Source organism: Blennius ocellaris, assembly GCF_963422515.1.
Source record: "Blennius ocellaris genome assembly, chromosome: 14".
NCBI lineage: Eukaryota > Metazoa > Chordata > Actinopteri > Blenniiformes > Blenniidae > Blennius > Blennius ocellaris.
Window position 1 is genome coordinate 1,455,432 of NC_137663.1, and position 13,742 is coordinate 1,469,173.

At 47.9% G+C, this 13,742-nt stretch overlaps 1 protein-coding gene across 1 annotated transcript in view; it reads left to right on the top strand.

Moving 5' to 3' along the window:
* The window catches only part of LOC308139130 (synaptotagmin-like protein 2), a gene marked incomplete at both ends in the record, with an annotated part of 74,508 nt that overhangs the window by 20,786 nt on the left and 39,980 nt on the right, over positions 1–13,742 (top strand). The window contains 4 exons of the mRNA XM_080508475.1: positions 26–195; positions 314–416; positions 3,858–4,019; positions 4,099–4,186. Of these exons, the coding sequence (XP_080364601.1) occupies positions 26–195; positions 314–416; positions 3,858–4,019; positions 4,099–4,186 (523 nt within the window). The remainder of the gene's footprint in view (positions 1–25; positions 196–313; positions 417–3,857; positions 4,020–4,098; positions 4,187–13,742) is intronic.

Sequence of the window (13,742 nt, forward strand, 5' to 3'; positions counted from 1 at the left end):
ATATGATGCTTCTCTTACTCCTCAGGTCAATGGAAGCATAAACAGTATTTACCCTAGCGACTTTCTCGATGTGGACGTGCAGGGGAGTATCCAGTTTGCTCTAAACTACATCCAGAAATTGGAGGAGTTCCACATCTTTGTTGTGCTCTGCAGGGGGCTGGCTATAGCCGACAGGAAGAAAAACCACTCTGACCCGTCAGTACTTTTTTAACCTGACACAGTCATCACAAGCTGTCATTAATGGCATGTATGGAAAAAGGTAAGAGAGTATAGATGGTTTCTAATTACGCTGGACTTTGCTGTGTTGACCCAGGTATGTGAAATGCTATCTTCTTCCTGACAAGACAAAGCTGGGAAAGAGAAAAACCAGTGTTAAAAAGAAGACATTAAACCCAACCTACAATGAAATCCTCAGGGTGAGATTCTGCAGTTTTCTTCTACCAACTTCTATAATCTGAGATAAATCCAGGTCTGCACTCACATACAAACACTATCCATTTAGAATTAAAATAACTATCTGATGCTTTAACTGACAGAAATTACAATTAATGTTTTAAGCTGTTGTTCATCAGGGCCTGGTTGTTCAAAACTGGGTTATTGTTTAACCAGCTGTTAAATACATTTAAACGGCCGTAAACTTGAACTGAAATAACATGCTACACTTTAATATCCTGTTAGCAGTGTAGCTTGTTATGTTTTATGGTTGTTTTATAGAACAGATAAAAACACTGCGCTGCGTGTTTGGCTTAAACACAATGTTTAAGCCAAAACACGGAAGCACAGAAACTTGAAAGTGGGCGGAGCCTTGGGCTGAGTGGCACTTATGCCACTCAGCCCAAGGCTGACAGACACTGTTGTTAACTCAGTGTTGACTTTGACGGCGACGTTAACTAATGGGATAACTAACCATGTTTTAAACAATGCATATTTAGCTAGCAGCGGTTTAAGGATTTAACCGGCAGTTAGGGCTTAACCAGTGGTTAAAATAACCGAGTTTTGAACAACTGGGCCCAGGACACCAGGGCTGCAATGCATGCTAGGAAAAAAAGTATCTCTATATCTATAGTCAAACAGTCAAGGACTTCATACTTCTCAAAGCTCATCAGACTCAACAAATATAACCCCAAACTCCTCTTCTCCACGTTCGACCTTATAACAAACATCAATTTTAATAAAAAGTCATTACCCACTACCTCCTTTTATGAGGATTATGCCTACCACCTCAGAAGCAAAATAAATGACATCAGTTCAAGCCTTTTAACTTTACAAACTTTACCTTTTAACTAACCTCGGCTGTTTTCTTCTCCGGAGGAATCATTGAACTGTTTTGCCCTGGTTGATGCAAGAAAACGTGGTTGAGTTTTCTGCCAAGTTAAAGGAACAACCTGCCTTTTAGATCCAATTCCTACATCACTTTTTAAGTCATTTTATGGGTCCTTTGAGGAACAGCTTTTAAACATCGTCAACTGCTCCCTTCAGACGGGTGCTTTCCCCACCGCCTTTAAAACGGCCGTGGTGAGGTCCCTTCTGAAGAAGAGCAGTCTAGACCCCAAGGCTCATAAAAACTACCATCCTGTATCAAACTTACCATTACCATTTTTAAGCAAAATTTTTGAAAAATTGTTTTTACTCACAAATAACATTTTAGAGATGCATCAGTCTGGTTTTAGGAAGAACCACAGCATGGAGACAGCCCTTTTAAAGATTTTAAAAGACATCAGGTGCAATCAAGACTCCAAACAGCTCACAGTCTTGATTTTATTGGATCTTAGCACTGCTTTTGACATTGTTGATCAGGTCATTTTATTAGATAGACTCAGGAATCTGGTTGGCATCTCTGGTAATGTTTTTAAGTAGTTCAGTTCTTATCTCACAGATCAACGCTTCTTTGTAAACATGGATACACGTTCCTCAGGAACCCATGAAATCAGCTATGGGTTTCCCCAAGGGTCGATTTTCGGCCCAATCCGTTTTAATCTATACATGCTGCCATGAAGAGATGTCAACAGGAGACATGGCATCAGCTTCCACAGCTATACTGATGACACACAGCTGTATGTGGTGGTGTCTCCTGATGACACAAGGCCAATCGATGCCCTTCTTAACCGTATTTTAGACATTAAGTAATCGATAGCAGCAATCTTCCTGCAGTTCAACCAGGACAAAATAGAAGTTTTAGTTATAGGTCCTGAATGCCAGAGAGAGAAACTTTTACTAAAACTGCTAAATTCGAACCCATCTTCATCCATTAAAAACTTGGATTTGACTTTTGACTTTGAGCTTGATTTTATCTCACACAGCAAAAATGTCACAAAGGCTGATTTTTACCACCTGAAGAACATCGCCAGAGTCAATTGTAATTAATTTAACTATTAATGTAACTATTAATTCAAAAACTGTTTAGTGTATCTTATGAGACTGATATAACTGAATTGGCTATCATTTCCTGTTAAGACAGGTGGTGCTCCGAGGTATCTGATACAGATCAGATTACATTTTCAATAACATAATTAATAACTCTCTGATAATTAATAATCATTATCGATTGCCAACCACAACATGAATAGTGATCCTTAATGAGGTAAGAAATCCCTACAGGTCTGTGATGGTTTTCCTGCTTGTTGAGGAAAACACAAAGAAATTATGTGAGGTGTCGTTTCCCCAGTCCCATGCTGGAGAAACTGGTTGGTTTTCCCTGGTTGATGAGAAAGCAGATGTTGGGTGCTGGTCTCTGGCTCAGGGGAAGGTCTGACCCTCGTGGTCGGGTCAGCAGAGGAGTTGAGGAGGCTCCTGGTTGCAGGTCTCTGGTGTTAGCTGTATGCTAACGCTGGGTGAGCTGCCTCCAGCAACCCACTTCCTCCATTGAAGAACAGGAGCAGAAACCTTTTGAGATGAGGAACTGTCCAGACGCAGCTCCTCCCTGGTGTTCACTGGGGAAGACTCGGGGGAAGACTCTTGCGAAGTCTCTTCCAAAGGCTTTTGGTGAAGGTTGGGGGATTTGAAGGTGCGAAATCCTGAGAGCCTCAACCAATCGGTGACTGGCTGAGTGCATGGGGGGGAAGTGTCTTTTGAGGAGAAAGCGGGGGAGGATTTACATGGGTCTACCATGGCAAAAAGTCTACCCCACTGGGTGTGATGGTCAATCACATTCCAGGGTCCGAATTCATATGTCATGACTGTGTATCATGACAAATGAAAAGTTTTCTTTCCCTAGAAATGAACAAACTTTCTGTGGTCTTGTGAGATCCCAACAGTATTATCTATTTATTTATCTCCTTTTATTAGGTTCTTAACTGAATGTTCTATCTCCAGTGGTTCCTCTTAGGGGTCGCTACACTGGTGGTGGCCAGATCTCCCACTGTTGGGACGGCACCGTGGGTTTCTTCGTCCCGGGCACCTGGTTGGTCCCCTTCATATGTTGTGGGATTTTGCCCAGGCTGGGGGATTTGTGAGGCAGCGCCCCCTGTGGTTAGAAGCTGTGCCACCCCATGTGTTGATGGACCCGAAATGTGGCCCTTTCCTCACTTTAGCCCTCAGTGCCCTGCCATGTCTTCATACCACTGGTGTGTGTGTGTGTGTGTGTGTGTGTGTGTGTGTGTTTCTGCGTGTGTGTGTTTCTGCGTGATTATGTTCATTTGTTTTTTTTAATTATAAATTGTATCTTTACACTTTTTTTTAAAGCATGTTAAGCACTTTGTATTTACATTGATTGTATAAAAAAGTGCTATAGAAATAGTTGAGCGATTGATGTTTCTTTCTTTCTTTCTTTCATCTATTTATTTATTTGATCCATTTATAAATGAAACATGGTATTTGCTTTGATTGTTTCTTTTTATTTCCTCTTCTGCTGTTCACAGTTTAGAGTCTTGATGGAGGTGCTGAAAACGCAAGCTTTGAGTGTCTCTGTGTGGCACAATGATATGTTTGGTCGGAACAGCTTCCTGGGAGAGGTGGAGCTTGATCTGTCAAAGTGGGACTTCAGTAACACTCAGATTAATGACTACTCACTGAAATCCCGGGTAAAGGTTTCTTTTCTGTGTGTGTCAAATGATCCTGTCACAGTTGTCTCCTTTTACTGACTTCAGCTTCCACCTTCAGGTCTCAGGACAAATGCCCCCGTCACATCTAACAGACAGCAGAGGACAGATGAGAGTTGCCTTGAGGTTCCTCCTTCGGACTTCCCACAGTCAGTCTACCTCTTCTTGACAAACCTTCTGCTTCGGATTTAAGTTTGTGATAACATTTTTGTCCCGTTTGCAGCTGAGGCAAACAATATCATGTGATTGAGAGCCTTCTGGTGTCAGAACAGATTTGCTCTTGCAATAGGAAGAGACTTGGAGTCTCCCCCTGTTGCTGCTGTTGGGATTTATAGTTGTTATTAGCGTTAAGATTACTGGATGTAATAGATTACTAAAAGTAATAAACCACTGGAAGTAATTTATGAAAAATATTAATTATTAATGGAAGTAAATGGTCATTTACTAATTAACAACTCCTAAAGTAATTGAGCAATTACTTAAACGTGAATAAATTATCAAAAATAATGTATTTATGAAAAATTTGACATTTTAATAAATTGGTCATTTATCAAATAATAATGAAAGTGGGGCACCACCAGCTAAACTGGAAAATGCTAATACCAAAATATCAGTCTTGTTTATAAAAATGTTATTTAAGTTAGTTAATATTCCTGTGCAAAATATAACAATCTTAAATAACAGTAAAGGTGTGAGATAACAGGCTGTTACAAACCAATGAATTGAAACAATAAATACACTGTGGTGTGCACCTGAGGGGGAGGTTCTCCCAACCAGAATGGAGTGGGTGTGTCGGTCACGTGGTGTGGTGTTGATAGTGGGAGGTGTTTATAAGGGGAAGTGCGGTGACACTGGGGGTTGGGTATCTGACAGGTGAACTGTCAGACGGTTGGAGAAAATAAAGGAAAAGCAACTCGACTCCTTCGTCCGTCTCCTCATTCTCCGCCTCCACATTGGTGACCCTGACAAACGAACATGTCAACCGGAGCCAGCAGCAGTGCAATCCCCGGCGGCGCGGCGGCCGGTGCGCCCGTGGTGTACGCCGCAGCGGTAAAATTACCGGAGTTTTGGCCACATCATCCGGAACCATGGTTCCAGCACATCGAGGCACAGTTCCACCTCCGGGGAGTCACGGCCGACGACACCAAGTATTACCACGTCGTGGCAGCTCTGGACTCTTCCACCACCCGCCGAGTGATGGGGCTGCTCCGGGACCCGCCGGCGCAAGGAAAGTACGCCGCCCTCAAGACTCTGCTCCTGCGGCTGTTCCAGATTTCCGACGCCGAGAGAGCCGAGCGTCTCCTGTCTCTCAACGGCTTGGGAGACAGTAAACCAACGGAGCTGATGGAGAACATGTTGGCGCTGCGGGGATCGCTGGACGCGGAGTTCCTGTTTATCCACCTGTTTCTGCGTCAACTCCCAGCTCCGGTCCGCACGGCACTGGCGAGTTCTCCACTCGTGCACACAAAGGACTATCGGGGGCTGGCGGAAGAGGCAGACAAGCTCCTGCTCGCATCACGGCAGTACGGGGTGCATGCAGTCCTGCCGGAGCCCCCTGAACACCGGCCGGAGGAGGAAGCGCAGTTTGCGGTCGGGACGATTACGGATCGGCGCAAGAATGACAACCAGCTGTGTTTTTTTCACCGGCAGTTCGGGAGCAGAGCCAAGCGCTGCACGCCGCCCTGCTCCTTCTCTGTGCAGGGAAACGCCAGACCCGGCACTCGTTAGCAGCCATGAGCGCCGGGGATATCGGAACGCTGCTCTTCATTAAAGACACTGTATCCGGGAGGCGCTTCCTCGTGGATACCGGGGCCCAGCGGAGCATCATTCCCGCCTCCTTCACCGACGTCGAGAGCGGCGGTAAAGGGCCGCCTCTGGATGCTGTGAACGGGACTTCCATCCGCACATTTGGCACCAGGTTCGTGAATGTGTGTTTTAATGGCCGTCAGTTCGGATGGGATTTTGTGATGGCTGCTGTGTCCGTGCCCATCCTGGGAGCAGATTTTTTGTGTGCGCATGGACTCTTAGTGGACATGGTGAATCGCCGCCTGGTGGACGCCGTCTCATTCTCCTCCTTCTCCTGCACTTTGGGGAAAGGAGAGGTGGTGTCCCTCGCTAATATCTTGGCTTCGGGGGATGTGTACCAGCGGCTCCTGGCAGAGTTTCCTGAACTGACAGTCCCCACGTTTTCAGCCGCCATAGTCAAACACGGAGTGGAACATTATATCCCCACGGCTGGGCCGCCGGTGTTTGCTCGCCCCCGCCGACTGGATGCGGCAAAGCTGGCGATTGCTAAGGAGGAGTTTGCCACTATGGAGAGACTGGGTATCGTGCGACGCTCTGACAGCCCGTGGGCATCCCCATTGCATATGGTCCCAAAATCTGATGGGAGTTGGAGGCCTTGTGGGGATTTTCGACGCCTTAATACGGTCACGGCACATGATCGGTACCCTGTTCCGCACATCCAAGACTTTTCTGTCCACCTGGCAGGGAAGGTAATATTTTCCAAGGTGGATCTGGTGAGAGGCTACCACCAGGTGCCAGTCCACCCGCAGGATGTAGCCAAAACTGCAGTGATCACACCTTTTGGACTATTTGAGTTTCTGCGGATGCCATTTGGTCTGAAAGGTGCAGCACAAACTTTCCAGCGCTTGATGGACTCCGTCTTAAGGGGCTTACCTTTCCTCTTCATCTACCTGGATGACATCCTGGTGGCCAGCGCCTCACCTGCGGAGCACCTGCTACACCTGCGTCAGCTTTTTGAAAGACTGCAGGAGCATGGACTGATGGTGAACCCAGCTAAGTGTTGTTTTGGACTCTCAGAGATTGAGTTTCTGGGCCACCATGTGTCAGCACTGGGAGTGGTGCCCTTACCGGCTAAGGTGAAAGCAATCACTGCTTTTCCGCGCCCAAAGACCATCAGGGCACTGCAAGAGTTCCTGGGCATGGTGAACTTTTACAACCGCTTCATCAGACATGCAGCTCAGCTGATGCGGCCTCTTTATGAAGCCCTGAGGGGCGGAAAGGCCAAGCAGGACGTGAACTGGTCCGCAGAGAGGATCCTGGCTTTCGAAAAGGCCAAGGCTGCGCTCTCCAACACCGCTATGCTGGCCCACCCATCTCCCACGGCACCGGTAGCGCTCACCACCGATGCCTCGGACTACGCAGTGGGGGCAGTATGTGAACAATGTGTGGCTGGAGCCTGGCAGCCTCTGGCGTTTTTCAGCAAACAACTGCGCGACAACGAGAGGAAGTACAGCACATTTGACAGAGAACTTTTGGCTCTTTTCCTCGCTGTCCGCCATTTTAGGTTCCTGTTGGAAGGTTGGCGGTTTACTGCCTTTGTGGACCACAAGCCCCTCACCTTCGCCATGTCCAAGACCTCGGAGCCATGGTCTGGGCGGCAGCAGCGCCACCTTTCCGCCATTTCAGAGTTCACCACAGACATTCAGCACGTGGCTGGAAAAAGCAATGCTGTGGCCGACTGCCTCTCTCGGGCACACGTGGACTCTGTGCACCTTGGGGTGGACTACACTGCCATGGCCAGCGACCAGCAGGCAGACTCTGACATCCAGGCCTTCAGGACAGCCGCCACAGGTCTACAGCTGCAGGATTTGCGGTTCCACGACGATGGTGCCACACTCCTCTGCGATGTGTCTACAGGTCGGCCCCGCCCCATGGTACCTGCTGGCTGGAGACGGCAGGTTTTTGATGCTGTTCATGCCCTATCGCATCCAGGCGTGAGAGCATCGGTGAAGCTGGTGGGGGCAAAGTTTGTCTGGCCGGGCCTCAAGAAGGACGTCAGGAGCTGGGCAGCCTCCTGTGTGGCGTGCCAGCGGTCCAAGGTACAGCGTCACACCAAAGCCCCCCTAGAGCCGTTCCTGGTCCCGGAAAGAAGGTTTGACCATGTGCATCTGGACTTGGTGGGTCCGCTGCCTCCCTCCCAAGGCTTTACTCACCTCCTCACCATGGTGGACAGGACCACCAGGTGGCCAGAGGTGGTCCCGCTGGCTTCAATGACGTCAGCAGAGGTGGCTCGTGCTTTCATAGCCACCTGGGTGGCACGGTTCGGCACGCCATTGGACGTCACTTCGGACAGAGGCTCCCAGTTCACCTCCGAGCTGTGGACAGAGGTGGCTAAAGGCCTGGGAGTGCAGCTGCATCGGACAACGGCATTCAACCCACAGGCCAATGGACTGTGTGAGCGTTTCCATCGCACAATGAAGGCCGCGCTCCGAGCCACTCTCACAGACAGCAACTGGGCTGACCGACTGCCATGGGTCATGTTGGGCCTGCGTTCGGCTCCGAAGGAAGATCTCCAGTCATCATCTGCGGAGCTGGTGTTGGGGCAGCCACTACGGGTCCCCGGGGAGTTCCTGCCACAGCCATCGGAATCCCAGGGGGTCACAGCAGGACGACCAAGGTTCAACGGGGCAGTCCACACCTTCGACCCGGTCCCAGTTCATCACTGCCTTCCCCGGTCATACGTCCCAAAAAACCTGATGACAGCCAAATATGTCTTTATCAGGCATGACGCTCACCGTTCCCCACTTCAGCCGCCATACGACTGCCCCTTTCATGTCCTGGAGGCAGGGACAAAGAACTTTGTGGTGGACATGGGGGGTAAACGGGTCCGGGTTTCACTGGACCGCCTGAAGCCGGCCCACACCATGCCGGAGCAGCCGGTGGAGGTGGCACAACCCCCAAGACGTGGGCACCCCCCCAAGTCGTCAGCTGCCACAGCGCCTGCACCTGCCACAGCGCCTGCACCTGCAGTGACCCCAGTGCCGGTACCTGCACCTCCTCCTGTGGTGGTGCAACGCAGCCGATATGGTCGGCTGTGCAGACCACCCAAGTGGGACTAAAAAAAAAAAAATGTTTTTTGTAAAACTTGTAGTACCATTCTGATTGTTCGGGGGGGGGCCTGTGTGGTGTGCACCTGAGGGGGAGGTTCTCCCAACCAGAATGGAGTGGGTGTGTCGGTCACGTGGTGTGGTGTTGATAGTGGGAGGTGTTTATAAGGGGAAGTGCGGTGACACTGGGGGTTGGGTATCTGACAGGTGAACTGTCAGACGGTTGGAGAAAATAAAGGAAAAGCAACTCGACTCCTTCGTCCGTCTCCTCATTCTCCGCCTCCACAACACAATAATTACGAAGAATCGATCAATTCAGCTAACAGGCGTTTATTAACCCTCTGGGGCCTGAAGCATTTTGTGCCGTTTTTCACTACAATTGATTTTTCCTTTATATCTCAGATATAAAATTCTTAAACCTTGCCTTTTTTGGTGTCATTTTGTTCAGGACAACCTCATAAATGCATTTCTGAAGTATTTTCATCACTTTGGCATACTGTATTAAAACAGTGGATCTAAAAACACCATAAAATTACAAATTCGGGTGGTAAAAACATAGATTTATTGACTATAAAATTCATTTGATTGGACATGGGCTCTTCTTCTCAACCAATGAGTGAAAGGTATACTGGAACATTACAAGTGTTGTTTTTTTTTGCTGCTCAGTTACTTTCACTTTCACTCCTGACCGGTCTTCTGCACCTGACGCACTAAAATGTCGCGGAAAAACACGGACACAGTTTTCCTCATATCTCCGGCTATCAACATCATTTAAAAACGAGCTTGTAGTTTTATATCTGCACTTTCGACACGGATTGAAACACTGGACCAGATGACGCTGTGCTGTGACGCTACTGCCTTTTCAAACGGTCATGTGATTTTGACGCTGCAGAGCGTCAATCGGCCCCAGAGGGTTAACAAAAATTTATTAATTCATAAATAATTTGGAAATCATCAGAGAAATCAACACAATCAAGCAACAAGTGTGAGTGGATGTCATGATGTTGAATGGATGCCAGAGGGAGGCAGGCATATGGTTTGGGGCGGTGACCATGATAACCACTGGGGGCGTACAGCTCCACGTGGAGGGAGAGTGCAATGACTCATTGCGACCACCAGGTGGGCGTAAAGAAAGATTGCGATGACCCACGCAGCCACTAGAGGCGTTTGACTTGCTCTTTCTGGGAGCACAACGGTTGCTCAGTGACCAGATAAACAAGACGTCCGTCGCGCGCATGCACGTGGAACACTCGGAGCAAGCGGTCTCACCAGGGTAGAATCATTACTGCAATGCCGGAGGATGTTGAGACATGCATCACGGCTGTATCACAGCGGCACAAGCGGCACAAGTTAGCAGTTCGGATGCCAAATGTGGCTATGGAGGGAGAGCTTATCTCGAACAGTTAACACGCGGCGGCGGAATACACGCGGGGGGCACACGCGCACAAGGGGTTAATGAAGGAGAGAGAGGAGGAAAAGAGGAAGAAAGTTCTGGTGAGGCTCAGTTTTGTGACTTGGCTCTCCACACAGGCATCCAGTGGGCCGGAGGCTCACTGGAATTCCTGTTCTGAGGTGGAAAACCTAAGTCCTAAACTTGCAATGTGCGCCTGAACGCGCATACACAACAGATGCTTATCAGCGGCACATGAAACAATTGCAGGTTAGCTTCAGGCTAGTGTGGCAGCGCTGCCCAGACAAAAGCTCTCTTACGGTTCCGTTGCATTGTGTGGTACAGCACTGCCCATGGGCTGGGCTTCTGTAAGGATAGTTCAAAGGGTGTGTTCTGCTCGCCAGCAGGCTGAACCTTGGTTTGGTTCTTGTGGTCCACTTTGTGCTCTCTTGGTCTTCCTGGTGAGGCAGAGATGTGCTCTCTGCTAGGAGAGCAGGTTTGAGAAGCGGGGGTCAGTTGATTGGGAGGCAGTTTGACCAAGTTGCATTTCGGACACCTGCTGTGTCCAGGTCGGGCTCGACCAATGACAGGGCTTTTCCAACCTGGCACTTGCACCGCTTTGGTCGCTGTCCTCCCCCCATGCTGTTTTATTAGCTTCCCATTGTTCCTGCAACTCGTTCTCTTGGGGGAGAACTACTTGAAGGAGCATGGATTCTGGGCCCAACACTGCCTTTATTAGAAGTTGGCATGGCTGCTGTACACAACCGGGTGGGAATGCTCAGAGAGAGAGAGAGAGAGAGAGAGAGAGAGAGAGAGAGAGAGGATTGGGGGGGTGGGCAGACAATACCCTTGTTTTTGTTATATATATTATTTACCGTTATCACATCGATCCAAACACTCACCAACCATTGTTAGAACAAACAAACCTGAGCAGCTCTGTCTAGATATTAACATGATTTTTGAGCAGGTACATAAATTAGCAAAGGAGCAACTACAAATACAGAAGTAAAATGGTAAATGGTAAATGGTCTAGATTTATATAGCGCCTTCTAACCACACTGAGTGTAGTCCCAAAGCGCTTCACATATCAGTCATTCACCCATTCACGCTCACATTCACACACCAATGGGACAGAGCTGCCATGCAAGGCGCTAGTCGACCACTGGGAGCAATTTAGGGTTCAGTGTCTTGCCCAAGGACACTTCGACTCATAGACCAGTGTAGACTGGGATCGAACCTCCGACCTCTCACTCCGAAAGACGACCACTCTACCACCTGAGCCACGGTCGCCCCGTGTACATGAGTACATGAGTTTGACAGTTGAAAAAATTATAGCAGAGCACGGCAGCAGGGGCCAGCCCACCACAATGGGTGGAGGGGAGCATAGGGTGGGCCCTCCATCCCAACATCGCTGCAGTTGCCACCCCCACCACCGACGCTGCAGTGGGCCCCCCTACCAGAAAGGAGAAGGCACCCAGCCTCCAGGGCCCCGAAGCCCCACGCCCGCCCATCCTGACCAGATGGCCAGCTGGGGCCCGACACCCAGCACCCACACCCAACCCCTGCGGGACCACACCCGGCCCAGAGCAGACCCCCCCACACGCTCCCTTGCCACTACCCAGGCCAAGCCCCCCGAGGATACCCACCCACCACACCACAGGGCTACCAACCACCCAAGCAATAATGCCCCAGCCACTGTCAACCCCAAGTGCCCCAGGGCGGAGCCACTGCCCCCCTCAGGGCTACATGGTGTTTTTGTTTATTGGGAACCATGTTGACTCAAATTGTGCCAAATGATTTTTCCTACAAGCAGACATTCTCTCCAATGTGATGTGATCTAGAAGTAAGTTTGTGTATGACTTTATATTCAGATTACTTTTGGATTTCCAGTTCATGAGCCTTTTTTGCTATGCTTTGGGAAACCAGGAGCAAGTGGGACTCATTTTTCTCTCTCTTAATTTCTGTGAGATCACGTAACAGGCAAAGTCTTCACAGATCTTTTGCCAGAATGTTTGGACTGGTATGCATATCCAAAGTGTGTGTAGACAGGTATCAGGGAGATCACAGTGTGTAGACTGGTATCAAGGAGATCACAGTGTGTAGACTGACATCAGGGAGATCACAGTGTGTAGACAGGGATCAGCGAGATCACAGTGTCCGTTCGAGATCATTACACCCACTCGCACTTACCGTCCAGGGTCCGCTGCCACCTGGTGGACACTCCTGGTCATTACATCCCCACTCAGACTCCCAACACACACACACACACACACACACACACACACACACACACACACACACACACACACACACACACACACACACACACACACACACACACACACACTCTTTCTTTGTAATAGCGTTTGCTGTTTAGTAGATTAGAGCTCTGTATTCGATGACGTTTGCTACTTGAATGTATTGGTTTATGAAATTATTTCTGAATAATTTCTGAATTAATGCATTTTTGTATAATAAATACCTGCTAGCTGAATTGATTGATTCTTGGTAATTATTGTGTATTTATTGTTGACAATTCAGTGGTTTGTAGCAGTCTGTCTCACACATTCCCTTTTATTTAAGATTGTTATATTTACACAGAAATATTAACTAAACGAGACTGATATTTTGGTATTAGCTATTTCCAGTTTAGCTGGTGGTACCCCAATTTTATTATTAATTGACAAATTACCAATATTAAAATTAAGAATTTGTTATTAATAAATCATTTTTGATCATTTATTAACTTTTAAGCAATCACTCAATTACTTTAGGAGTCGTTAATGAGTAAATGACCATTTGCCTAATTAATTAGTAAAATCTTTCATAAATAACTTCCAGTGATTTATCACTTTCAGTAATCTATTACTTACAGTAATTTTAATGCTAATAACCAACCATAAATCCCAACATCATGGTGCCCCGTGGGCGGACTTAACATAATGATGTATACCCCATGTAGGCTGTTTAAAAACCAGTATTGTCACATATCTGCATAATTTATCCAGAATTGTCTTTTTAGTTGTCCAACCGATAACATTGTTTCTTTCAGAACTTAGTTTTCGGAGAACACATTACAGCACTGTTAAGCAAAGTCAGTTCTGTTTGTGAAGTGGTTAGAGCTCTTTTCTTGCATTATCATGCATTCTTTTGTTTCCGTCATAGAGATAAATGTACACTAACACAGCTATTGCTGATCCAAGGTGCGAAAAACACCCTGTTAACTTGAGGTTACAGTGACAGCAATTAGCATAGACTATAGGTGTGTAAGTCACATGGTCAGCTGTGCATCAGCAGCAACCTATAGAGTTGTAAGCCACTGGTGTAACCATCACCTGTGCATTAACAACATTTTGACACTTTTCAAAACACAGCTTTCGCATGGCTCCTATGATGAGTAGTCAGAGACAGTGTGCTTAGAGCAGCAACTCCTCGGGAGCCACGTGACCCAGCCCTGCAGAC